Source organism: Cyrtonyx montezumae, unplaced genomic scaffold (assembly GCF_038088225.1).
Source record: "Cyrtonyx montezumae isolate F1298 unplaced genomic scaffold, pur_monq_1.0 scaffold_8, whole genome shotgun sequence".
In the NCBI taxonomy this organism is placed as follows: domain Eukaryota; kingdom Metazoa; phylum Chordata; class Aves; order Galliformes; family Odontophoridae; genus Cyrtonyx; species Cyrtonyx montezumae.
The window spans coordinates 101,991,279-102,017,634 of NW_027072089.1; the positions used below are offsets into that span (position 1 = coordinate 101,991,279).

At 40.6% G+C, this 26,356-nt stretch overlaps 1 protein-coding gene across 5 annotated transcripts in view; it reads right to left on the bottom strand.

Moving 5' to 3' along the window:
- Positions 1 to 26,356, bottom strand: part of TMEM108 (transmembrane protein 108) — a 150,877-nt gene that overhangs the window by 61,301 nt on the left and 63,220 nt on the right. For 4 of the 5 annotated variants that reach the window (XM_065751706.1, XM_065751705.1, XM_065751708.1 and 1 more), the window contains one exon: positions 18,946 to 19,027. In XM_065751706.1, coding sequence (XP_065607778.1) covers positions 18,946 to 18,985 — 40 coding nt within the window. In that variant the 5' untranslated portion in view covers positions 18,986 to 19,027. Of the gene's footprint in view, positions 1 to 18,945; positions 19,028 to 26,356 lie in introns of those variants that run through there. The other variant, XM_065751709.1, reaches the window with a different exon arrangement.

Below are 26,356 nucleotides of genomic sequence, written 5' to 3' on the forward strand. Positions count from 1 at the left end.
CTGAACATCATGCAAACTGACAAAATTTAAAGGAAAGTGCAACAAAGAAGCTGAAAAGAAAGCAAGCAAAGAAAATAAATAGATTGATCATGGTTGCTTATGCAAGTAGATGCATGTGAGAAAGGACTTGCACAGTCTTTCACATCTCTGCAACTATACTAATATAGAACACAGGAGGTACATCCTTAAGATGATATTTTAACAGAGATCTAATCTTCTAATTCTGCAAATAAATGTTCTACACAAAATCAACATGTTCGCAATACTGTATCAGCATTACACTAACTGCCGAAAGCTGTGCCAAAAAGATGAGCTTTATCTGAGCAAGCCCTAAGTTGAATTAAAATCTGCTTTGTCTTTACTGTTGTCTGAATCAAAGCAACAAATCCAGGGGTCTTTTTTTGCACTGCAGATATGTCACAAGTTTATAATTGTGACAGAAGAACAAAATGAGTACCTGAAAATTGTGGCTTACTCAATATACCGTGTACACTGAATATGATAAAAAAAATTAAGGGATTGAAACATGAATACTTACTCAAACCTCAACAGAAGGACACAAGAAAGGCAGTGACAGCTCACATAACTAGTTAGTCCATATCTGACATAACTATATCATTGTATACTTTACTAACATGATACACAAATACACAATACAGCAGCATGAATTTGGATTTACTCTACTAGAAATACAGGAAGAATTTAATCTTTACACCCTTGGAAAGAATTTATAAAAAACTTTCTCATGCCTATGATGAACAAATAAAAATTTGATATCCAGTTGCTCAAAGTTAAACATTCGGAAAGAAACTCAAAGTATTACACAGAGCACCAGAGACTTCATAGTTTTCTTCTGGTAAGATCTTTTTGTTACAGACTAAATTCACTGTGGTTCATGTTCTTGTATCCCCTATTCACTTATGCAAAACACTTCCTAAATAGCACTAAAACGTAATCATCATTTTCTAAGCTTTCACATTTCCATTATACACAGTTACTTCACCAACTGACCCATAATTACTGAGATGCTTCTTTGTTAATGATTTCTATTTCAGTTGGAATGATAACTTTCAGAGAAAAAAAGCTCAACTTTTTTTTTTCCTTCTTCCCTTGAATATTCTGGGCTTTTTCTTGAGCTGGAGCGCCCATTCATTCTTTCAGACTAAGCACTGAATTTAGTGAATGCAAGCACACTGTAGGCACTATCATAGAGAAAGGGGTAGAAATTGGTTTTATTTTCTGTTTTTTGGGGAAGCACCTTGGGTAGCCATAATTCTACCTAAGTTTTGCATCATTCCCTTTACAGTCTGATTAATTCTTGTTTAAACTCAAATACAATTAAGAATGAAAACCAAATCATTGCCAGCAGCATTTTAGAGTATTCCACAGTCTGAATATACTTTAAAAACAGCACAAAGGTGCTATTAGCTTAGAACTTGCAAAGCTCCTTTAAAAAGAGACCCACTACTTCTCTCCATCATAAGAACTGGCTGTAGAGAGGAGCCATCACAAATATAATTCAGTCCAAAGCTGAATAAATAGCTAGAAGGCTGCTAATGGGAATTTTGTAGATGCACAGCAGACAGGCATACATTTCCAGTGTCTCCTTTTCACATGAGATCTCAACTGTGCCATGGGCTGAAGACTAGCTGTCCACAACACAGGTTAGCCTCTGCTTCACAGGGAAGGCAACAGGAGACAGGAAACTTCAGGGTCTCCTCTGTACTACTACTCTGTACTCCTCCTCTCAGTACTTGAGGAGCTCTGTGGTGTTCTTACGAAATCAGTCACTGCAACACATTTTCCCCACAAGACGGTAGAACAGCAGAGAGTATAGTGCACTTGCAGATACCCATCAGCTTTATGTCTGTAGAACATCCACTCAGTGGCTTTCTGGTCTTTGCTGGGGGCTGCAGAGGCTTTTGGGCTGGAAACAGAAATACTGAAATGCCACTGATGCAACAAGAATGCTGTCCCAACTATAAATTCACTAACTGTTTCCATGTTGTGATTCTTGCTGATACTGAAGGACATCTCCTGAATGAGTTACGCACAAAGCTACGTATCTCGCTTTTTCCAGTTGAAAAATCTTACCACATTCCAGTATTAAGCAGCAGTGCCAAGGTCCTCCACAAATTAAAATGGGATGGAGAAAGGGAACAAAGCACAAGATTGATGCAGTTCATGTGCAAACTTGCCCTGGGAGGAAATACCTTAATAATCCGCAGCATCTGATGAATGCACCATAGGGTAGAAAATGCATTTAGTGCATGTATTTTCTTATGCTGAACAATGGACAAATGAATTAAGTAGTGGAATAAAAACAAGTTATTTTAAAATACTGGCATGTGTGACAAACTCAGTAAACTATGAGGCACCTGTCTTCCTCTGGATATATACAATTCCTAATTTATAATCCTCACAGTTTAATATAAATGAAAAGCCCTGGACTTGTCATGAAAACACATAGCATCATAGAATTCTCAGAGTTGGAAGGGTCCTTTACAGGTCATCTAATCCAACTCCCTAGCACAAACAGGGATATCCACAACTACATCAGGGTGCTCAGAGTCTGGACTAGTCTGACCTTGAATGTCTCAAGGGACAGCACCTCTCTCACTGCCTGTACCTCCACGCAACCTGTGCCAGTGCCTCACACCCTCATTGTAAAAGACTTTCCCTATACCCAAACTAAATCTCCCCTCTTTTAGCTGGTAATAATTTCCACTTGCCCTGTCACACAGAACCTGTTCCTGTAGCTTCCCCTTAAATACTGAAAGGCCACTCTCAGGTCACCTCACAGCCTTATCTTCTTCAGGCTCAATAGCACCAGCTCTCCCAGCTTATCCTCACAGGAGAGGAGCTCCTTCCCTTGGATCATTTTTGTGGCCCTCCTCTGGACAAGTTCCAACAGGTCCACATCTCTCCTGTACTGAGGACTCCACATCTGGATGCAATATTCCAAGTGAGGCCTCACCAGCACAGGGGGGCAGGATCACTTCCCTCACCCTGCTGGCCATGCTTCTTCGGATGCGGCCCAGGATACGGTTGGCTTTCCAGGCTGTTGTGGGCACATTGGTGCCTCACATCCAGTTTCCCATCCATCAGTACCCACATATTTCCAGACGAACTGCACTTAATCCTTTCATTCCCCTGCTTGTAGTGGTAGTGGAGATCACCTTGACCCAGGTGTAAAGCCTTGCACTTGGATTTGTTGAACCTCATGTGATTCTCCTGGTCCCACTGCTTAAGCCTGTCTAGGTCCCTCTGGATGACATCCCATCCCTCAGATGCAACAACAGCACTCCACAGCTTGGCATTATCTGCCAACTTGCTGAGAGTTCACGCCATACCACTATCAATATTACTGATGAAGGTATTGAAGAGTATTGGTACTAGCACTATCCCCCAGGGAGCACAACTTGTCCCTGATCTCCTTCCAGACATTGAGCCATTGACCACTGCCCTCTTGAGTTCAATCCTGCAGCTAGCTCTTCATCCATAGAATGGATTACCCATCAAATCCATACCCTTCCAATTTGGAGAGAAGGATGTGGGGTACTGTGTCAAAGGCCTCATAGAAGGCCACTAGGTTGATCAAGCAGGATCCATCCTTGGTGAAGCTACACTGGTTCTCCCATATCACCTCCCTGGCTTCTATGTGCCGTAGCATAGCCTCCAGGAGGATCAGTTCCATGGTCTTCCCCAGCACAGAGGTGGGAACTGACAGATTGGTAGCTCCCAAGGTCATCCTTTTCACCCTTCTTAAAACTGAGTGTGATGTTGCTTTTTTCCAGTCACTAAGAACTTCGTGGCAGTCAGGTGAATTTTCAATTATCACCAAGAGTGGCTTGGCAATCAGCCAATTCACTCAGGAATCTGGGATGCATCTCATCAGGACCCAAAGACTTATGGATAGACTAAACCCATAGACTTGCTCAGATTCCTCAGGTGGTCATGAACCTGATCTTTGTTAACACTTTAGAGGGATGTTGCTTCCCCAGTCCCCTTCTTCCAAACCAATCATTGCTGAACAGTGAGGAAAAACAGTATGAACTGTATCAGGGAATCCCTAATATAATTGTCGATTCATATATGATATTTGCAAAAGAGGTGCTTATGACTGGTGATTTATGCCTTCATTAAAATACTTGTCCTTCAAACCAAACTCTGCAATTTACTGAAATTAAAGAGGGAATACACATAATAAATTAATACATTTTTGAGCTTATATAATGTCAAGTATAATACTATTGGCAACCTACCTTTCTGCATAAAAACACTACATGTCGCACTAATACATATTGGCTTACACAGAAAAGCAAACCTAAGAATGTAAATGAGCTTTAGAGATTTACCAGAGGCTCCCACAGTTTCCTGCCATAACTCAGCCCAGAATACCATAGTTTTACATTTTCCAATCCGAGAAGCTCCCAATTTATTGTTTAGTGCGTTTCAGGGCTGTCAAACCGAAGCCATTGGAGCTAATAACTTTGTAAAGGGAAAGCCTTCTCACTGCCAAATTCATGATTGTTTCCTACCCTTGCACAGATGCATTGTACAAAACGTGTTCTGCTTTGTCGTGAATGAAAAAGCAGCCACAGACGACTGGTCTCACGGAACGACTTCATTTTCTTTCTTACTGCAGACTAGACGTGCAGGGAATCACACTGATCTGAGAGCAATCAGGTGGCAGGGTTTCGGAAGGGCATTCCAGCTGCAACAGACAGCTCTGCCAAACCCTTCCCTCTGCACTTTGGAAAATGCACCCAGAAATGCTGTAATAAGAAATTCCAGGGTGGCCATGGCTTCCTTTGTTGGCTATAAAGAAGGGTTTTGTTTTTGTTGTTGTTTATTGAAACTTCTCACGCCATAGAGTCTACACAACAAAAAACATGGACCTGTAACGCTGGTCAGGAATCAAGCATCAGCTGAAGAGGGTCCAAAGGAAGGGAAAAATATGGGGAAGGGTCTGGAGGGAGGGCAAGGTGTGTGAGGAGCAGTTGAGGTCCCCTTGTTTGTTCAGGGTAAAGCAGAGGAGCTGGGTGGAGGCCTGATGGTGGCTGCAGCTCCACACAGGGAGCAGAGGGACAGCACTCTGCTCTGTGTGACAGCTACAGGGCCCGAGAGAACGGCATGGAGCTGTGTCAGGGGAGGGGCAGCTGGGGATTAGGGACAGGGTCTGCACCACAGGGCGGTGGGCACAACGTCAACTTCTGAAGCTCAAGAAGCATTTGGAACACTCAGGAAGATGCCTGGCACTGTGAAGCTGAGAGGAGAACTAATCCTCAGTGTCCCTGTGACTGAGGAAGAAACAGTTCTTGATTTGCCCTCTACCAAGTTCATTTTTTGCTTCCCTCATTGCTCAAGAACTAGCAGATCCAGGGGAAAAGCACCACACTGAACATGAAGCAATGCTGCCTCCGCTGCCTTTCATAGCTTGCTTTTCTCCATCCGTCTTTTCTACAAAGTACACCTATAATGGAAGCCTCCAAAATGAGACAACAGTGCCACAGGCAAAAATCAAAATAGGCTATTTTCCCCTCTTAGTTTTTTCAGAAGTCTCTTTTACAGAGGTTCCCCCTTCTGGTTGCCAGGGACTCTCAGCAGCACAAAGGCTGACTGAGCTTTTTATGTAATGTCATTTTTAAAAGTCTTTTTATTAATATTTTTCCAGATTTGTTACAACAGCAAAAGATCTACTGCACATTTTAGAGTTTTGGTTGCAGTGTTCCTAACCCATGAACATGAAGGATGTTGAAACTATGCAAAAATGTATTGCTTTCCAAAGTAGCATTAATAATACATTCCTAGCTATTGAGACCTGCTCTATACTAGTTGAGTTAGAGTATGGGTGTAATGTATTCACAAGCACTGTGGATAAATCACCTCAATAAATTCTTCATGCTATGCTGTAGCCTCTAAAATCTCTCCGCCTGGTAAAAATCAGCCTGGATGAACAGTCTGTGATCCTTCTTACTACCTTATTATTCATCTTTGCTTCAGCTTTGTTTGTTGTTGTACCACTCAGTCAGTTTTCAAATATTTTTAACTTGGTCATCTTAGCTATAAAAATGCCTGGTATAAAGGCAGATAGATATCTGTTTCCATTAATATTAATGTTCATGGACATGCCATGCTCAAAGCAAATTTAAGCATACAGTGAAATACTTGAAACACCTAGATTATTTATTCTAAACTGGGTATTAAATGGACATACCACACAGGGATATAACACCCTATTCTACTCGCAAGTAATCTTTGCTGAAATATACGTCTTTAAGCTCACGCGTTACCTTAAAAAACAAAACAAAACCAAGCAAAAATAAAAAAAATAAAGAAAAATAACTGTAAATACTACTTCTGAGATTTAAGCACCTAGCTGACACAAATGCTTGGGCTGAGTTTAATTCCTTCGTGAATAATCCTGCCCAGAGCAAACACACAGAAGCACATCCTTTCCACTAGACCATGGGCTAGGTAACACACCATTCCTATCAACACAGCCACTGAACAGGAACAGAAAGCCCTGTCACAGCCAGTGACAATACACCTCCAGTCCAGAAAGTGGGACATACATACAATATGCAGTTTGGAGATATAGCAGGACTGTGTGTGATCTCCTTTTTTCCACGAATCTAAAGCTTGAATCCCCTCAATCCACACGACAAAAGAGGCTTTACACTTGTCCACGCCATGCTGAAAAGCATCGCCTCTGCTATACTGGGAAACACTGAGCTCTGAGATTTCGCAGTCCCCAAAAGAGACAGTGAGTGTAAGAGGGACACTGTCACAACTTTGCTGCTGTATTATCTGAATTGCAGGAAATGACTGGCAAATTCATTTGAGAATAATAAATCTCTACTCAATTTATCTCACATTTATGACTACATGTGTTAGGAGAGGTGTCGGTAGCATCATAAACAAACACTGGTTTCCAAATGAATATTTAGATTCATGAATTCATCTGGATTCAACCCCCATCCTCTGGCAGCAGACACCTGAGGGTGCAGAAAAGCATCTCTGTAGGGGACAAATCCCTTTGAGGACTAAACACTGGATCATTCAACCAGGAAATTTAATTTTAAAAGACAAATACTAGGAGACATTTTTTCATTCATTTTTCACACTTTCCATAATAATCTGAATACTTCTAAAAATAAAGTCAGAAGGATAGTATAATCAATGTCTGGTAATAGAAGAATAATTAGCTTAAATGAGGCTCATGCTCAAAAGCACAAAGAATAAATGACCAACAATTCTTTTGAGTGTTACAATGTTTTTAGCCATATGGTATTTCTGATTAATTGTTATAACTACTAAGAGCCAACTATATGGTCAGTACTATACAGGTACTATTGAACCCTAACCCAAAATGCTCACAGTTCAAAAGGTGAAACAGGTAGGAAGAGGAGATACCAAGAAACATAGTGACAAGAACAACAGTCCAGGTGCTTCTTAGTATTAAGAAGCAAACTTGGCCCTGCTCTCTGCAGCTGCATCAGGAGCATTCCTCCTCTGAGAATTAAAAAAAAGAAAAAAAAAAGACTGAGCCTTTTCTCTCACCAAAAAAAAAAAAAAAAGGGAAAGAAGGAAGAAAAACTGAGCATATTTTTAGGCTTAACACCACACACCAGCTCTACAACATATTTTGAGCCTTTGGCAATTTATGGTAATTGAAAGTAACCCTCAAGCTGTTCTCCTTTGTGTGATGAGGCTTCTCTGGAGCACAGCCAGCTCTGAGTCCAGAGAAGCACAAGCTTCCATGCTGAATCGTGCCATGCAGCACTGGGTCAGAGCAGAGCCTATGGAACAGGAACAATGCTGAATGTTTTGATAAATCACTGAAAACCTTTGTGGAGAAAGCTTTTTGCTCTGGTAGTAGTGAAGCATCTCTGACTGGATGTCCTGGTTTGAGCTTGGTGCTATGGCAGGCAGCAGGGAGAGCTATGGGTATATCTTACATGAGACCATGTGCAGGAAATGGTGACATTCAAGGCTGCAAAGAACCATATGGAATCACCAAATGGCATCATCTTTCACAATAGAAAAGGGCTTTCTAGAATGGGAAATACATCACTGAAGTACCTGGTATTCTATAGGAGAAGCTCAATGGCCAGGAATGCTGATAAATGATTCTAATAGTGACTTAGACCAAGAGATTTGCCTCAGAAAAACTTCATTACCTGAAACCAGAGCAAGTCAAGTCCATATACACTGTGTACTCACCCCAAGTTCTTATCACAGGGTGCGTAAACTACAAGGGGAGAGGACTTTCCTTTTTCTGTAGTAGCTCTTCCTTGGAAGACATATGCTAAGCACACAGTCTTGTGGTGTCTCTTGTCTATCAGTCTCTATCTCAGGAGCCAGAGGATCTACACCAGATTCCTTATCAGCCACATTTGTTCTTTGTAGTGATTTTACCAGTAATAGCCCCAGGCATAAATGCCCCAGGGGTCAGGAAAGATGCACTGCAATATGGACAGCTGAGGCTGGGGGTCTGTTACCCTATCTTGTGGATGATCTCTCTTTACGAGATTGCTCTGCCTGAAAAAAACTGCTAGTGTCCATTCCTATTAAGCCACAGCAACTACTCCATTCCTGGGCACCCTCCTTGCCCACTCCAGGGAATCAGTCTCAGCATGCTCTCCATCCCTAAGCACTAAGCATCCTCTCTCCATCCTGTCTGGCAGAGCTAACCCCCGTCTCTCTCTGGTGCAGGCTTCATCCTCAATAACTGTCAGTGCACTTTTGCACAGAACAGACTGTAATGTGATTAACTTTATGCTTCACAACCTCAGTGTGAGAAGCAGGTCCCGGGGTAGGGATTTGATGTGGGGCTCTCAGGCACGTACAGGGCCTCGATCAGAAAAAGCAGCTCTTCCTGAAATGGCAGAATAAAACAGGTTGGAACTACATGAAATGGCCAGTTGCTATAAGAAAACAGTACTGCCACTATTGAAAGAAAAGACATAAAATGGAAGATAATTGCTCTACTCCGTCCTAGACATGGCCAAAAGATCATAAATGATCACAGGTTTATAATCATTTTCCTTCTCTCTTTGTGCTGTGCTTTAAGGCTCTGAATTAACTCTATATTCTAACAAAAGTGCTTTGCCCTGCAAGCATACACTTACTGCTATCCATTTACCAGGTACTTATGTTGTTTGCCATCTTTGCTTTTTTCTCCATTCCTTGACATCTTAATTGTGGTGTCTGTATGCTAACTGTTAACACCTTCAGTTATGGGAAGTTGTGATATCACAATGAATTCGTAGCCTCTACAGGTCAAAGTGATAGCTAATGCTTTAGACCATACTGAAAAATCATGATTTTTCATGAGTTGCCAACTTCAAGAAGCTGTGTCTTTTTCTACTTTTCTAGAAGTACTGTCACTAACACACCATGGTTCACTCAAAGCAACAACAGGTGATGTGAGGCCTTGCAGAAGTGCCCACGTTTTCAACTTCCTTGAAGTTGAAATATTCCTTCAATACCTCATAACTGCCAATGACATTATTTAACAAGCTATTCAGATCAACAGTCCCACCTAGGAGAGGGAATTAATCTGATAGAAAGGGAGAAACTAAGATCACAGTCTGTTACATTGTCTGAACACTTCCATCTAAGCAATACTTTGGCTTTCTATTCAGAGCATGCTACTGCCTCTGACAAGAGGACATGGTACTTCTACTGATGATGGCAGTTGCTTGGAAGGTATCTACGTGCACCATCAATATAGAGTAAGAATAAAAGTGTAGCAAATATAGAATACCTCTCAAGAAATTAGATCAGCACAAGTGTTTCAGTATATAGAATAAACTTACTTGCAACAAGAATATCCAGCTGCCTACTCCCCTGACAACCCCTTTATTGACAGGATACAAGAAAGACACCTTGTCCTTCTTAACACAAACTCCAGCTTTTTGGATATAGCAGAATCAGCAAGCAACATCTCATGAAAGCTGCTCTGACCATGGCAAACTGCATCACAGCATGAACATCCAAGAGCAGTCTTTAAGTCCCATGTGCATTTGGTACAGTAAAGACAAGACAGAACACTTCTCCTAGAGCATGACACATATTAAGTCATTAGCTGCAACATTTCAAACTGGAGACTTAATTTCATATTTTCACTGGAATCTAAATTAATAAATGCCTGCACAGTGCTTTGGCTTTTAAAAGTACCAAGCAAAAAGTATTCATTACCACTACAATGAACTGTAAATGAGCAGTTGCTTCAGTGTCTCTTATTTTTAGATTTTCCTTTTTAACTCTTGGTTTTGCAAAACCCCAATTACTATTTATCAGCTCTGAAGTATTAAGACACATCAAGTCCTGAACAGTATAACACAGCTTCAAAAGAAAATCTGCACCTTACATTAGAAGGGATCAGACTTTTTTTCCAAAGTATCTTGGTGCTCCATATCAAAGTGACATGTCTACTGCATTTTTAAATGCACCTGCAAAGGCTTCACACATAGCTGTTGTTAGAATAACAAGCAGATTAACATACAGTTGACCTGCTTAGGTACTCAGGAAAACTCACTGATTGCTCTGCTGAGTTATTAAGCACTTGCAGATGCAACAGATCTGGGCCCAGAATCTTACCCTTGTCACAACAAGAACCCCATTTCAGGTGAAAAAAAGTAGCTTGGAGAACCCATGTAATCATCACAGTACAGAAGAAAAGCTCAGCAATAGTAAAGCAGGTGAAACCACACAGTGCTGGTCCTTCAAAAACTGGGGCAGCACTGTGGGTTTTCCCTTTAGAACTGGTTCCTAGGCACACATCTCACTTGCACAACAAACAACATATGCACCAGGCTCCTCCACCCCCAGGAAACCTGACCTTGAGGTAAGGTTAGAAAATAGAAAAAGAAACTGCTTATCTTTAGAAGCCCCATAAGGTCCTCAAGTACACAGATCTCCAGTTAAGCTACCCTCACCTCTACTGCTAACCTTTAAATGAGGTCTGGGAAGGGGTAGATCCTGGCTCCATACCTTCCAGTCATTCTGGAGCACTGCTTGCACCTGAGCTCTCCTGGATTGGACCTGTCTTCCTACTAAGTGCTCAATCACTGATTCAAGTTGTGTCTTAGCATTTCCACTACAGAAGGGTAGAGTATTTTTCTTTCCAAGGTTACTTTCCAAATACCTTTTGTGAGGCATATAAGAAATACTTATTTTTTTTCCAAGAATAACATGGGGAAAAAGTCACGTGGCTCCCAAGACACATGAAACGGTGCTCTGTGCTTTTCCCTGATCTTAGGAGCAAATCCTGCCCTTGAAACTTCAGACTTTAGAGGATATCACGGTAAACTGCATATAGTGTACATAAAAAAAAAAATACGTTCACACTAGCTATGTATAGATCCTGATTTCTTAAGAGTTTTACAGATGTCTCTCTTCAAAATAAAGACCAGCTATGTTGACTGCTTTGAGAATCAAACGGCTTTAGTCCAAAGGCTAACTTAAATGATATTTCTGCAAGCATTTTTTTTTTTTTGCAGGGAGAGTTCTGAAGCATTTCACTGAGTTGAATGTGCTTAAACTTTGAAACAGAAGCATAGAATGGCTTGGGTTGGAAGGGACCTTTAAGATCATCTAGTTCCAGCACCTCCCTATAGGCAGGGACACCTCCTTCTAGACCAGGACATGGGCTCAAGTTCTTTGGAGATCTACCACAGAACTGAATAGGACATCTGTATATAAGGTACTTAGAGCTGGGTCAAGGATAACACCCATTACACAATGCCACGCTCTTTGGATGTAGGTTTTATATGTATTTCTTCTAAATTATTTACACAGCTTGCAGTAAGCCACCATGGGCACCCATAAATGACCAAAACTAGCATAACCTTTAGAGTTAAAGCTTCCTAGTTCAAAAAGTGTCAGGGAATGGGTAGAAAGGGAAGCATCCAAAGGCTCTGCAAAAAGTCAAAGCCATTTCTAACACATAGCAGTTGTAAACACAGCAATATAAATAACATAGTATTACTGATGTCAATAATACATGGCCATGTGCATGGCAGTTCACACATAGGGGAATACTGGATAGCAATGTTTATTAAGTACCTAACAGTTAGTCATTTTTCCATCCTTGCAGGAACGCTGTCATAAGCACTGGATTATTCATGGACATTAGACAGCACTGTGTGTGCTGCCATACAAATTTCTGTATGTCAAATTATTGGAACACAGTCTAACAGAGATGCAAGTGTATGGCTCATGCTGCTATAGGAGTAGCCTGCCCGATGTCAAGAGCACTATTTACATATTCAACTGCACTTGCCAGATTATGGCTTGATTGCAATGCTGTCAAAAACATACCAACGTGTCCTAGACAGACAGAAAGAAAAGAAAGCTTTGGGGAGGGAAATAAGTGTCTGACAGGATGTTTTTGGTTTATAATGCAACATCAAGCCAAGCTGATGACATGGAAGCCAGGAATAAAATCCCAACCCTGCTGAAGTCAGAGGGAGTTTTGCCACTGAACTTAATAGGTCCACTATTTCATGGTCACCAGGCAGCCATCTGTGTACCAGTAACATTTCTCTCCCCACCGACTTGATGCTGAGTCTCAGAGACACACACAGGGAGTTGCACAAACCGCTGAGTCTTTGTTCCTGAAGTTCATTTGTCTTAAGAGAACTGAAACAGAATTTTGAAAGGGAAAAAAGGGAAAGTCGATTTTGTTCTCCTGTCTGTTCACTCTTCCTTTAAAGCCTCTTTCAAGGCTTCAGGCAAACAATAATGAATCTAAAACAGAAGCTTAGACAGATACATTGTGTTACAATGGAAATAGCTCCAGGTCCAAAACACAAATAATTCACAACACAGGATGTAAAGAATATTACAGATTCATTTGTGATCTATCAAATAATTTCTTTAACAAGAGTGAAAGGAATTTTAAATCCAAATCCTTGCAGCCTTTTATAGTTTGGGTAAACAACCACATTATATATGTACACATTTAATATCTCGTGGTCCTCTAGCATAATGGTCATGGACACTTATTATAATGTCCCCCAACCAACGTGTATGTTTGACGCATACAAACACTGGGAAGTTGTGTTCTCATTAATTTTCAAAAAACTACAGGATTCTAACACAAACAGTGCCAGTACAAGCATATAAATGAAGGCACTTAATGCCAAGAACATTATCATCTGATTCATGCAAAAGCATGAATTCTTTGTCTGCCAATAGAAGGAGCAAACATAATAACTGTCTGCTGGCTTTTTATCCCAAATTCAGTGTGAAAGACTCAAGCCATGACCTGAAATTCTATAGCCCTGGGCCTATTCCACATGGTTTTGATGAGCTGACAGTTGGACATGATCATCTTACTGGTCTTTTCCAACCTTAATGACTCTACGGTCTTCCTATGTTTCACCAAATTGTCAAGAGCAGTGATGAAGTTTCTACAACGTGCCAGTTGCTTAGGAGGGTCCCTTTCTCCTAAATTTGTATCTGCACTCAGCAGAACAAGGCAGAGCATCCCTCCACCCTCCCATATGTGCCTCAGGCTCTTCAGTGAGTTTGTATATTCTGCCAAATGTGACCCAAATGTTACGTATTTAAGGACAAGAGTTCACAGAACTAGCAAATTTTAAACAAACACTGCAAGTTGTTTTTGGGAACAATCTGAGGTTTAGAATCACAAGAGCCACCTGATTCAGAGAGCTGTGCTTATGCAGCTGGTAAACAGGGACACGTTGCCTTGTGTGTACAGCTGAAATCCCACCAAGGGGCACACCAAGGGTACTGGAGCCTACATCTGATAAGAAAACATATATTCAATTTACCTTCTTCATAAGGTACATTAGTTTGCTTTTAAAGCTCTCTTTAAAAAGTCTCTTTTCCAGGAAAAGATCTCCGAAAGGAAATGGAAAACAGCAGCTCCTTTGAAGAGGGCAAAGTTTTGCTGAGGAACAGAAGCAACAACCTTTAATTGAACGATGGGGAAAGAACACGTAGATGTGCTGCTTGCTGTGTGCTGCCCGATGGGCAGGCTGTTACCAAGCCATGTGACTCACAGATACAAACGCTGCAACCCAGTGTGCATCCCAAAGAGCTTTGTACATGAAACACTGCATACCCAGAGGCTGTTTACCTTACTAATTTTTAAGCAAAACAGATGGACTCTCTTGCTAGATAACCACTCCCCCGTTGCTCTCTTTGCTTAAGCTGTCACCTTCCAGTCTAGCAGAACACTACAAAATGCTATTTTCTTTTCTCTCTGCAAATCCCTATGAATGATAGAAAGAGATTCTCTCCCAGTCTGCATCAAGTGATCCCCAGTATCTTTAAGCATACGTCAGCCATATGTTCCTCTCACTCAGATTAATTATACATGGCTTGTGCAAACAGAGAGGTCTGCTCAAGCAAGCAGGCTTATTTACACTGTGGACACAGTACCTGGAATATCCACATGGTCACAGGGTCAAAGGATGATGGGAGCTTTTCAAATCATCTAGATGACCCCTGTCTCCCCTGAGAGATGTTTTTTTTCCATTAGGTGCTTTGGCAGCAGAGCCTCTGTCACCCTCCTGACCAGCCTGCTCCAGCCTCTCTGTGCCCTACCTGCTGCAGCACTTCAGCCTGATGCCTAATGATAAGTTCCCTGCTGCTTTATAAATCCATTTCTTATCTACTATAGGCAGAGAACAGGTTATTCCCCAGCTTCTGGCCATAGTCATTGTGCTGTTACCATGCCTCCCCACTTGCTTACAAGCATCAGTGTGTACCATCTTATTAAAGCTATGCATTTGTTCACAGCCACTACTCAGCAAAGAACAGGAGCGATGCTGCTGGCTCTTGTAAGAAGCAATAGTCCCTAGTGGACAGTGGTGCTCAGCACCCCTCAGAGGTCAGGGAGAATTGGGTGTTCACTTCCACATGAATTTGACACACTCACACTGCTTCTCAAATATTGGTGCCCCTGGACTGGAGTCAGCTGTCAGGCAAACCCTTCCTATAGGGGGAACTTCCCTGCAAGAGAAGTATCAGAATGGCAGCCAGACTACTGGGCACAAGGGAGGAAGGCAAGCTGCATCCACAGAGAAGGGATGCAAGGTTTTGACAGCCTGTGTTACAAGGCACAGCCACACACTGCCATTTTTGCTCAGCTTGCTACCGAGAGCTGTGAGCCTGCACACAGGAGGCTCTCTCTATTGATATTGCTGGGCACTGTGCCAGGCCTCAGTGATGAAAGAGTGATGCTTGGGAACGCACAAAGTGATAATGGCATGAAGAAACACTCAGGCTGGCATTTATTTCCAGATGCTATGGCGACAGGTCCTCATACAGACACCAGTGCTGGAAGTAAACAGGAAAAAAAAAGTCCTTCCATTTCTCAGGAAAGCAAATGTCTGAAGAAGAAAGCTTCACACACAGTGTGCACACCAGGGTCTTCACCAGTTACCTTCCTCCATATTTCCTGTAGTCTATATGCAACTTGGATCCTTTCCGTGAACACTGCACGTGTGGTAAATTATAACGTGCACATTTTATTACAGAAAATGCAGACATATTGTGGCTCATGCTGTAGGGCTTAAATCACCACATTAGGTCTTGATAAAAAAAATGGAGATCGCTCAGCCTCATGGGAAAGGCATTTGCATATTCATCATTACAGAGGCAACAAACTTCATCCATAAAGATGTGCCTAGAACAAATGGCAGCAAATTGTGGACACATGTTTTGCTTTAATTGGTCTGCATCAATTCAATCTAGCCCTTCAAAGAGCTCTCAGAAACCTCCTCCAAAATCTTTATTTTAAATAAAGATTTTATTTTTATTTTTTTAAGTATCTCAGATTTCAGTTTAAATAATATCTTTGAAGATACAGTTTGAAAGCAGCACTTCCTTCAACGAGAAGTAAAGCAGCGTTGACCAAAGTCCCTGTCCTGGGCCAAATGCAGCACTTCCACTTTCACAAAGTCTATCTCTTGACAACTGGGATCAGATTCAAGCCAGACATAACCATATTCAAAAGTGCAGCTGCTGCTAGTGCCATTTTCACATACTATTCTTGATCAGCATTAAATGAGTAGAATATGCTCTTTTTGGAAAGCACAGCAGGGGAATATGGATGGCAACAGACTGATTACATAACTCATCCAGAATTCACTAAACGGGTGGATGCTACATTTACTGCCTTCAAATCTTATTTACATATGGGCTTGATTACAAAAAACAACATTTCATACCTGTAATCAAGTAAATCTTTACTTTGAGCCCCAAAACCAAGCAGTCCTCGTGCATATGAGGTCCCACTGTCTCACTGTATAGACACACAGCTCAATACAGTACAAAGAAACAAAGGTAGAAATGAATACACAGAAGAGCATAGCCACTATTGGCCTGGTCTCACAGCTGGGACTCAATATAGATGTGGCAAGTCTCATAGCAATGCACTACTTTGGGGATGAAACTACTCCCTACACAACTTGGTTTCACCTCTGCAGCTGATCACTGTTTGCACAAAAAACACCAACACTTCCTTCAAGCCATCCCGGTTTTTGATGTGTAAGAATACATGTATCATGAACATTTCTCTATAAGCATAAGTCTCAATCAGTTGCTCATACCATACAGTAAGAAAACGTAACAGCAGAGAGTCAGCATCACAGACCCAACTGTTGTAGTCAGAGGTGAGGAAGGAAGGTGCAGGACATAATTATCAGGCCAAGGTAAAATACAATCTTTTGATCCTTTTTCAGAAGTATTTTTTTTCCCTTCCTGTAAAGTAGTAGCGGTTTTCCCCTCTTTTATGTGGATAAAATAGGGAAGACCATGCTGCAGACACTTCATTTGGCATAAATATATTTTACAGGAAATATTTTTCCTTCGCTGCAAAGGCACAGCCTTGAGATTGTTTTTAAGTATTGTGGTGTAACTAGGGAAAAAGTAAGTTTAAATCACGCACCCACAAGGCAAATAAAAAAGCAAACTGATTTAATAAGAATTAAATAACTTGGTGGAGCTTGCCACAGGCTTCTTACAAATCAGCCAGCCAACTCATAAACCAGTCAGACAGAGGAAACTCATTCCAAATGCCCAAAATATATGCTACAGAGCTATAGCTGTTACATCTGTCTATGATAGCTACACATAGCACATATCTTTGCAGAAAAGAAATGCAGCTTGTTTACCTATCAATATCCTTTCAGATTAAGTTATGGAGTTCACAATAACTTGATGAAAATCATTTATATTTAGTTTGCTCAGTCTCTCCTCCTTCATTCTCAGTGTTCCCCTGTTTTATCACTGTATCTTCAATATAGTGCCCTGAAAATATAGTTTAAAGCAGCAGGGATAACAATGGGCAACAACAACAAACAGAGAAACACATAAAAAAACCAACAAAAAACAACCTCAGGAAGGCACAATATTATAATAGGTTCAATGTAGAGTGCATTTATTAGAGCAGAATGATCTTGGGTGCACCTTTGGAGCCTCCATTTCAGGGTCATGAATACAGAACTGATTACCTCCTACATCACAGGAAATACTGTATACTGGAATTGTAAAAGCAGCCAATCTAGCAAAACAGAAAAAAAATCTCTTGCTTCATACCTTAATAGCAGTATAGGGTGAATACCCCAAAAGAAAAGTACCCACACAAAATAATTAAGGTGGACAGTATATTTTTGTATGGCTTATCCAGATGGTACACAGACAACCAGTAAAAAAGGAAAGGCTCACCTGTCACTGATGGCTGAGGCTCACTCAGAACTCCACACAGGAGGGATCTCCAACAGAAGAGATGTTCCCCAGTGGTGGTCAGCCCTTAAATGGGGTCCGGGAGAGGTGGAGCCAGACTCCACCCCTTCTGGTCACACAGGTGCATTGCCTTCACCTGTGCTCCTGCAGCTGACTCAGTGCTCACCTCAGGTGATCAGTGGTTCAGGCCATGATTCAAAAGTTCCCATACAAGCAGTGAGTAAAACAAACGAATGACATTAAATGCATTCCTGAAGAAGTCTACAAAACACCTGTTAGATTGTCGTACACAGCCATAAAAGTAGCATTTCTTGCATTGTTCATCCTATGTACACAAAGCATGTTTTTCTGGTTTCTGTTATGCTTGGAACAGAATAAGAGAAATCCTTAAAGAATGTGTAATAAGATACATACACTGAAGTCAGAAGTTCTGCTGAATTGAAAAGACAGTGTAAAGAACTGTTTAAAATTCTTACTGTAAACTAGCAATTTCCTCTGCAAAGCATATTGATGAAATGATTACACTTGTATTTTGTCTTTTAAATGTTATTTATCCTCTAAAATTTTCAACAAAATGTTATTGCTAATGATGCTGACACTGAACGTTGTCTATCTATGCTACTGTCTAACACTTGAAATCTTGCTTTGTGCCTGTGGATGGGAGAGATGGCCTTTATCTGCACAATCTAAATTTCACCATTTTGAAAGTCTTTTTGCCAGACCTTCACGCTGCATAGACTCTTAAGAAAATCAGAAAAACGAAACAAGTCATCTCAGTCATGACACAGCATTTAAGGCTGCGTGAGTCTGCGGCTCCATTCCTTTGCTCTCAGATCTCTTTGAAAGACCACCACCAGACGTGCTTGGTCAGATGGACCCCATTTTCCCATCGTGAACTAGACAAAAGCCACAATTCCAGTCACTGTCCTATGCTCCCACTTCTCATTCTTTTGAGAGTGTTCACAGTCTCAAGGCACAGCAGATCGCATTTACTCTTGTAAAAGACTCCGCAGAATCACCTGCCACTACAATTTCTTTTTCAATACATCTCCAAATATCTCAGTAAACAAGATAATTTAACTTCCAGACAGTTCCTCCAGGTACAAGGCACACGATCAAGTATCTTCCTGAATTCTCTGTGACATAAATAATACTGTCTTATTTAAAAATGTGAGTGATTCATTTCTTATAAATACATATATATTTACTTACTAAACAGTTGGCAATAGAGGACCTGTAAGCTTCTCTTCATGGTATCATGTGGTCCTGCTGATCTGCCAGTTTATTCATGATTCTGTCAAGGAAAACAAGAGAAAAAGATCTGTGATTTGGTACAAGACTCATGCTTTAATGCTACACCTGTTGATTACGAAGTCAGATTAAGCTTCACAGGAAAATCGTATTGATTAGCAAAGAGAAATTGCCTAACTGTGCTTTAGCCTTTTTAGCCATGCTCTCTAACAGCTTGTCAGTGAAGGGTATTGCCACAGACAGAAAAGGGAAAAAAATCTCAAGAGTTTAAAAAATATGTACACCGATAGTTAGTTTTGTGCAGTGCCTATGGTAAAATGTTACCCATCCACCTCAGAACCACTCAAGAAGTCCTCAGACAATGTTTTCAAATACACAGAAGTATTTTTGACCTCAGTTCAAAAAATATTATTAAAAAATAAACCCCAATCACACTGATGTTAATGATTCACATTGAGAGGAAAATCAATGCATGAATCAGAAGTGAAAAGCCAGAACAGTCCCAGAACACCACTGTGAGTAACGTCTCACTCAGGACCCAAAGACAACACAGTATTTAAGTTCTCCATTCTATAAAGGGCAATTGCTGAAGATTCATAACTGACTTTGAAAGATGGGACACTGAGATCACCCTCTTAAAACTCTTCTAGTGCATATTAAATAGCATGTGCTATCCTCTAATTTTCAGTTCAACATAATTGCTTCTTCCGAACTACCTGGAACATTCCTGAGTCATTTTAAAACGTCCCCATGAAAATCTTTCAACACTTATTTCAAATGCAGCCTTGAAGAAAAGATAAAGAAGTTAAACCAAAAAATAACACATTGGAATTGAATAAATGCTGACAAGTTTGTGAAAACAGAATTGTATTTGACATTTGTGTGGAAGCTTTATAAGAACTGTCACTTTTCCTGCCTGTTCTGCAACAAAAGATGCTTGGTGTTGTGTTATTAGATATAGCAGTTTTTAGGTACGCAACCACAGTGTTCTCAGATTCTGCCATGCTTTCATTTCCATTTAAAAAGATACCTTAAAATAATGCAGGAACTCACAGAAATTTCAATACTTTTAAGGCGTTTTCTCCTAAATGAAAGCAATTATGTGTGAATTATGAAATGGCTTACTCTTTTTTAAACAGGGTTAGACTCATAATAATGTTTGATCATGAAAACTTGCTGAGGGACTCCTGTTTTTCCCACTTAAAATTATCAAACAAAAAGGCAGACAGAGTAAAAAATGTTTTTGCATAAACAGACATCATATCATTTATTACAGCACATTTCAAAAGGACATATACAAAAAGTCTGTGGATTAATAGCTGCAATTTCAAATTCTCCTTCTTTAAAAAAATTATATTTATATAACTCCAGATTGTTCAGTGCTTGTGAAACCATTTCTGACATACACCTGGGGATAAGGTATCTACATTGTCAGTGGTTTCTCTGCATATATCTTTATTAATATCTTAATGTTGAAGGTATGCTAAACAGACTTTTTGGTAGTTCAAACTGTGCTTGGCAACTGCAGTGTGATGTTTTGGGCTGTGAATTACAATTTATTCACATTTCCCTTCCATCTCCATGTTAATGCTACCCATAGCGTATAAAAGCATTTTGCTTATAAATTCTGGCATTGTGTTTAAAATAAATGGTATGCTTTTGAATATTTATTTATTTAGATAGGACTCTTAAGGTAATTTACCCCATTCTAAGATGTAGGAAGCAGTGTGCATATGGGGAAAGAAACAAAGCCCAGTGCTCAAAAACTTTCAATGTGCTTCTGTTGTCTTCTGTTAGTAAATATCTTCTTGACTATATGGCCACAAAATTCTACTCAAAGAATTCAGTAAATCTGTACAAACCAAACGCTTCAAGGTTCTGGGCATCACTTATGGTTTAAATGTAAATGTGTGGAAAACAGAGTAAGCAGACTTTCTGTAATCTTGAATGCCTCATTTCTTGTGTAAAGGAGATGCATGCAAAACAAGGATTTATCTGACGGATACTGAAAGTTAAGAGAGATTTAATAAGGCTTATTTGTATAAGTTTGGAAGCCAAATCACACCAGTGATGGTTTTCCAAAGACAGAATCTGCTTGCATCCAGTAACACTGCACAGGCAGATGAACCTCTAGTTACAAGCTTGCATCACCAGCTGACATAAAACCAGGGGACTTGGAATCTCTGTTTCAAGCTGAGAAATTAGTCTGTCTCATTTCCACTGTACAGAAGATGCACACTATGCTTGATAAACACTATGCCTAGAGGTGCATGAACCCCTTCTAATTCTGATGTGAGGGGGAGAACAAAACTGCATGTAGTCACCAACACACGGGTATGTGATGAATTTTCACACTGCACAGCAATGTTGCCAGTTTCTTGTCTTTTCCATCCCCAGTGCCACCTACAATTCTCTTTCCTTTGAAACTGCTGTTGAGCTTTACACTAGTTTTAAAGAGCTCTCTAATACAAATCTATGAGTGGTATTAGCTGATTTGGAGTCTTTCCTCGGGTGTGTAGAGCTAGGACCCTTTTTACCTGTGTATGCACCTTTGCAATTAGCAGCACTGAATTTCACCTGCCCTTTTTCCACCTGAGATAGCAAGAGCAGAATTATTACTAGAAAAAAAAAACAACCAGATATATATTATATATAGCTTCTGAAGTTACCACAGTTTCAACACTAATACCAATTTCTGCAAATTCCAACCACAGTTAAATCACAGAACATCTTCTGTAGCTCTAAGAAGAGAAAACAATAAAAAAACCCTCATGAAATCCAGCAAGGCCAATTACAAGGCCCTGCATCTGGGCTGGGACAATCCCAAGCACAAATACAAGCTGAGAAGAGAGTGGACTGACAGCAGCCCTGAGGAGAAGAATTCAGGGGTGCTGGTGGATGAGAAGCTCAATATGAGCTGGCAATATGTACTTGCAGACCATATGCTGGGCTATTACAAATGCAGAGTGACCAGCGGTGTGAGGGTGGTGATTCTCTCCAAATGCTCTGCACTTGTGAGGCCTCATATGTAACACTTAGCTCAGCTCAGGGTCCCAACACAAGGGCACAGATTTGTTGGGGTGGGTCAAGAGGAGGCAATCAGGAAGCTCAGAGTAATGAAGCACCTCTCCTGAGAGAGCTGGGGTTGTTAATCATGGAGAAGACATGAGGGAGACCTCACAGCGGCCTTCCAGTACCTAAAGGGGCCTACAGGAAAGCTGGGAGGGAGTCCTAATCAGGCAGTGGAGTGACAAGACGAGGGGGGATGGCTTTAAACTGAAGAGGGTAGATTTAGATTAGACATTAGGAAGAAGTTTTTTATTCAGAGGGTGGTGAGGCACTGGAACAGGCTGCCCAAAGAAACTATAGACATCCAATAGTGTGGATGTGGAAGTGTTCAAAGCCAGGCTGGATGGGGCTCTGGGAAACCTGGTCTGGTGGAAGATGTCCCTGGTCATAGCAGGGGGCTGGAACGAGATGATCTTTACAGTCGCTTCCAACACAAACCATTCTGTGATTCTATGATCATGGACAACAAAGGTTACATGCTGAGTAGTAGCTAAAGGGGCTCTCGTTCACCAACCCGTATTTTCTGAAGTTACTGGTGCAGTTTTAGTCACTAATTGAGATTAGCAGAGTTTTGCACATGTGAATGGAAAATGTGGACAGACGGTCAGTTCCTGACCTTGGACTGATTAATATAAAACTAGAGTATTGCCACCTGCTTTAAATAAACCAACTGTAATTAACTAGGGAAAAACGTAAAGTGAGCAGAAACAAAAATGGTAAAGGCAAAACAAACAAACAACAACAACAAAAAAAAACCATTTAAAAGCACACATTAAGCTTTATTAATCCAAAATCTATTCTAGGCGTATGACTTTTGTGCCATTTTATCTTCACTTTACTCTTTAACATTCCCCTTAGTTTTCTCAGGAGTACTCTTCACCAGAATTCTAAAACGTACTGTGCTTCAATATTTGCTGAGCCATTTGCAGTATTTGAAGGAATTATCTGTTACAAAAAGGCCAGATCTTTGATTAAGATTAAAAAAAAAATTATAACTCAACTTTGAAGATGAACTTCATTTCCTAGATTCATAGGTCTCTAAGTACATGGATATATTCTCAATTACTGTTAAGATTCCCTGGCTCTCCTCTGAAGACTCAGAGATACTGAAAAAAACAAATGTGATAGAAGGAGAAGAAAGGTGACATAAGACACACCAGTTACATCCCATGACGTGCACAAACTTGTTTCTTTTTTCTGGCTGTCTTTTCTACTTTACGGATTGTTCTGGAAAGAAGAAAAAGCTGCACCACTCACAATTTTAAGCTGAACTATTCCTGGTTCTGCAGAAAATAAAAGCGGAAAACAAGACACACGCAGAGTACCTCTATTTCCAATTACTGTTGATGATTCCCCAATCAACTGAACTCAGCCTTGACACTTTTAGTACTGCCTTGCAGAGTTTTACAAGTGCCTCACAAGACAGCAATGGCTCTTCACTTAAAACTCACAGAGGTGTGATTTCCCTGTGAGTTAAATGCCTCTTGCAAAGGGTACTTTAGTGGTGACCAGATGTCTCCTAGAAAAAAGAAAACGAGTTTCTCCACCTCTCTTCCTAATTGAAGTGCTCTTGTTGCATCATATACTGAATTCACAACAGCCTGTCAAAGCCTGTGATCCTGATCATGAGGGGGACTTTCACAACCAATGGGAAACTGCACAAGTTCTCACTCAATACTATCTCAGGGTCAGACTGACACAGCCTTAATTCTACCATCAAGGTCTTCACCAATGCTTTCCCCAGGTCAGCTACTTTGAGAGTATTCAAGCATGCCTCATAACAGGAAGCAGTACATTTCTTGACTACGCAAGGCTTACACAGAGCTTTGTGTTTTCACGTTTGTGTGATTTGTATCTTAATTCAGTGGCCTATTTCTACAATCCCGCTGTTATTTTGCAAAATTTATATCCCCAAAACTTTCAGGGCATGCTAATAAAAAGATGATTAACTAGCAGCACTAAGTTTCTTTTGAGCAAGAATTCTATTTTCTTGTTCAACATGTGCCATATTGTCCAGTGTGATTTATTTCTCCCAGCTTGGAACACCCTAACTAGAGTTACCATCTTTCTTCATAACATTCTGTGTGCAGTTACTTTGATGTTTATGTTCCCTGTATACTTAGATCTTTAGCACTCTCTGGAATTGATTCCTCTTTACAGAATAAAGAACAAATCACATCTTCTTCCACAATTATCCTCAAAGTGCACAACCTTTCCTTTTCTAAAACTCCAAAGAGACTAATCTACCCTCAGGATACCACAGTTGCACAGAATCAGCCTTGTTGGTGTTGTGTAGACCTGTCATACATGCAAAAGGCTATTTTCATGTCACGTAGAAGCTGAAATAACTACCATTGTGAAAAATACACACAGGAAGCCGCGTTAATACAGAGGAAAATCTGACAGCAACTGTTCCCTCATCCCCAGTTTCCCTACCTCACCATTGACTTTTGAAATCCCGGTCCTCCCTCCGTTGTCTAACAGTAGTTCAAATGGTTGCATCCTCCCGTGTCTCCTCCCAGCTTCCTCCATGAACAGAGGAACTTGGAAAAGTACTGGGCTAGGTGATCACTTACAAGCTACTGACATTAGCATGGGCTGTGGAGGACACTGGCAGTTAATTCATTTACCTTTATCAACTTCCTTCATCCATGTGTCAAAGCTTACGCTTGTCAATGCAAGGGAGAAGCAGAGAAGGCTTTGTATTCCTTATCCCAAAAACAGAGGCACAAAATACTTAGTGTCCTGGTGAGCATGGCCAAGGGAAGAACTTATTCTGAAGAGGGCAGGTAACATCGCTTTTGCCTTTGGCTGTCTAGTGCCTTGGAGTATGTGGTCACATTGTGAGCAGTCCCTGGAACAGCCAAGGGCAAGTGTTGAAAGGGTAGGGAAAAAAAAACACAAAAACCCAAGATGAAAAATAACAGAGTGTAAATGAAAAGTCATTTGATGTGAGACTTCCTGGCTTTGAAGTGTGCATGCCCTCCAGTAATGTCAAGCCCCACGACCTTTTTGGAAAAGCTGTGACAGACAGGGCTTCTCTACAGGCTGATTATAACTGACATAAGTTCTGCTGAAGGACATCAGAAGAACTACAAAGCACGAGCTCTTGAATGTCTTTTACACTCCATCAATTGTGCAAGGGACTTAATTTCTTAATTTTGCTCTTCATTAGCTACTGTTAGCAAATAATTTTGAAGGCAGCTCCAGTGGGAGAGAAGCCTGACCAGCAGTTGTTCTGGTTGCTTCTTTTTCCCATGGGTTCCCAGACATGTTTCCATCTGTCTGTCCACACGGAGAAAGAGAAGGTTAAGAATAAGCCTATGCCTCCAACATTCATCTTTGTGGAGCTCTGAGAAGAAGCTAGCATACTTTTAAGGATCAATTTGACTTGCAGCTACAAGGATGATTAGAATTTGATCATTAATACACATTAGGAGTGAAGAGCCTTGTATGAATTCTAAAGTTTTCATGTGGTTGAATTTGGATCCAGTAGAAGTTCCTTTGCTCCATTTTCTCCTATACTATTACTTAAACTATACACTACTTTTGAGTTAGATCTTATTTTAATGCAGTTAAACCATACATAAACCTACTTTCCTACTGTTGTCAATTAGCTCTAAGTGGATTAACCATCTGGTTACTGTTATCACGTCTCAGAGTACACTGCCAATTTTCGGCAACAACCTAACATTAGATTGTGACACTGGTCATTTTAAGGACTGCAGCATATCATTGAATACTCTGATTTTACAATAAATATTGCACAGAGGGCTATCTCAATTCCTGTTTTACTTCTGTTGCTTACAAAGGCTTTTTTTTTTCCCCAGTCATAGTAACACAGTGCTATTTTCCAGGTGCAGGAACTGACTTCTGCCACTTGAGTTACATGGAAATCTCTATTGTCTGATCATAGGACACATAACTGGGCCACTCAGTCTCTTTCAGGAAACCCTGCCTATACAAGTATGTGCTTTGTGTACTTACTTCCAATGGAAAGTTAACTGATATGTTGAGGTCCAGCTACATAAATAATTCCCCTATACTTTTTTCTTCCCAGTTACTAATAGCCATTTGAAACTTGTCTTTGATGCTGAAATTTTACAGAACAGCTTGAGACATGCTATTTTTGCCAACTGTCTGAAGAAAAAGAGTCCAGCTTCTCTGAGTCTGGGGGAGGAGCATCTCTAGTACTTTCATGTTGCAGTGTAAAAAAAAATAATAATAAAAGGAAGTGAAACAGCTGGGTCAAGAAAGTTGTACCAGAACAGCCCTTAGTGAAAAGAACCTTTCAGTGTCCTGT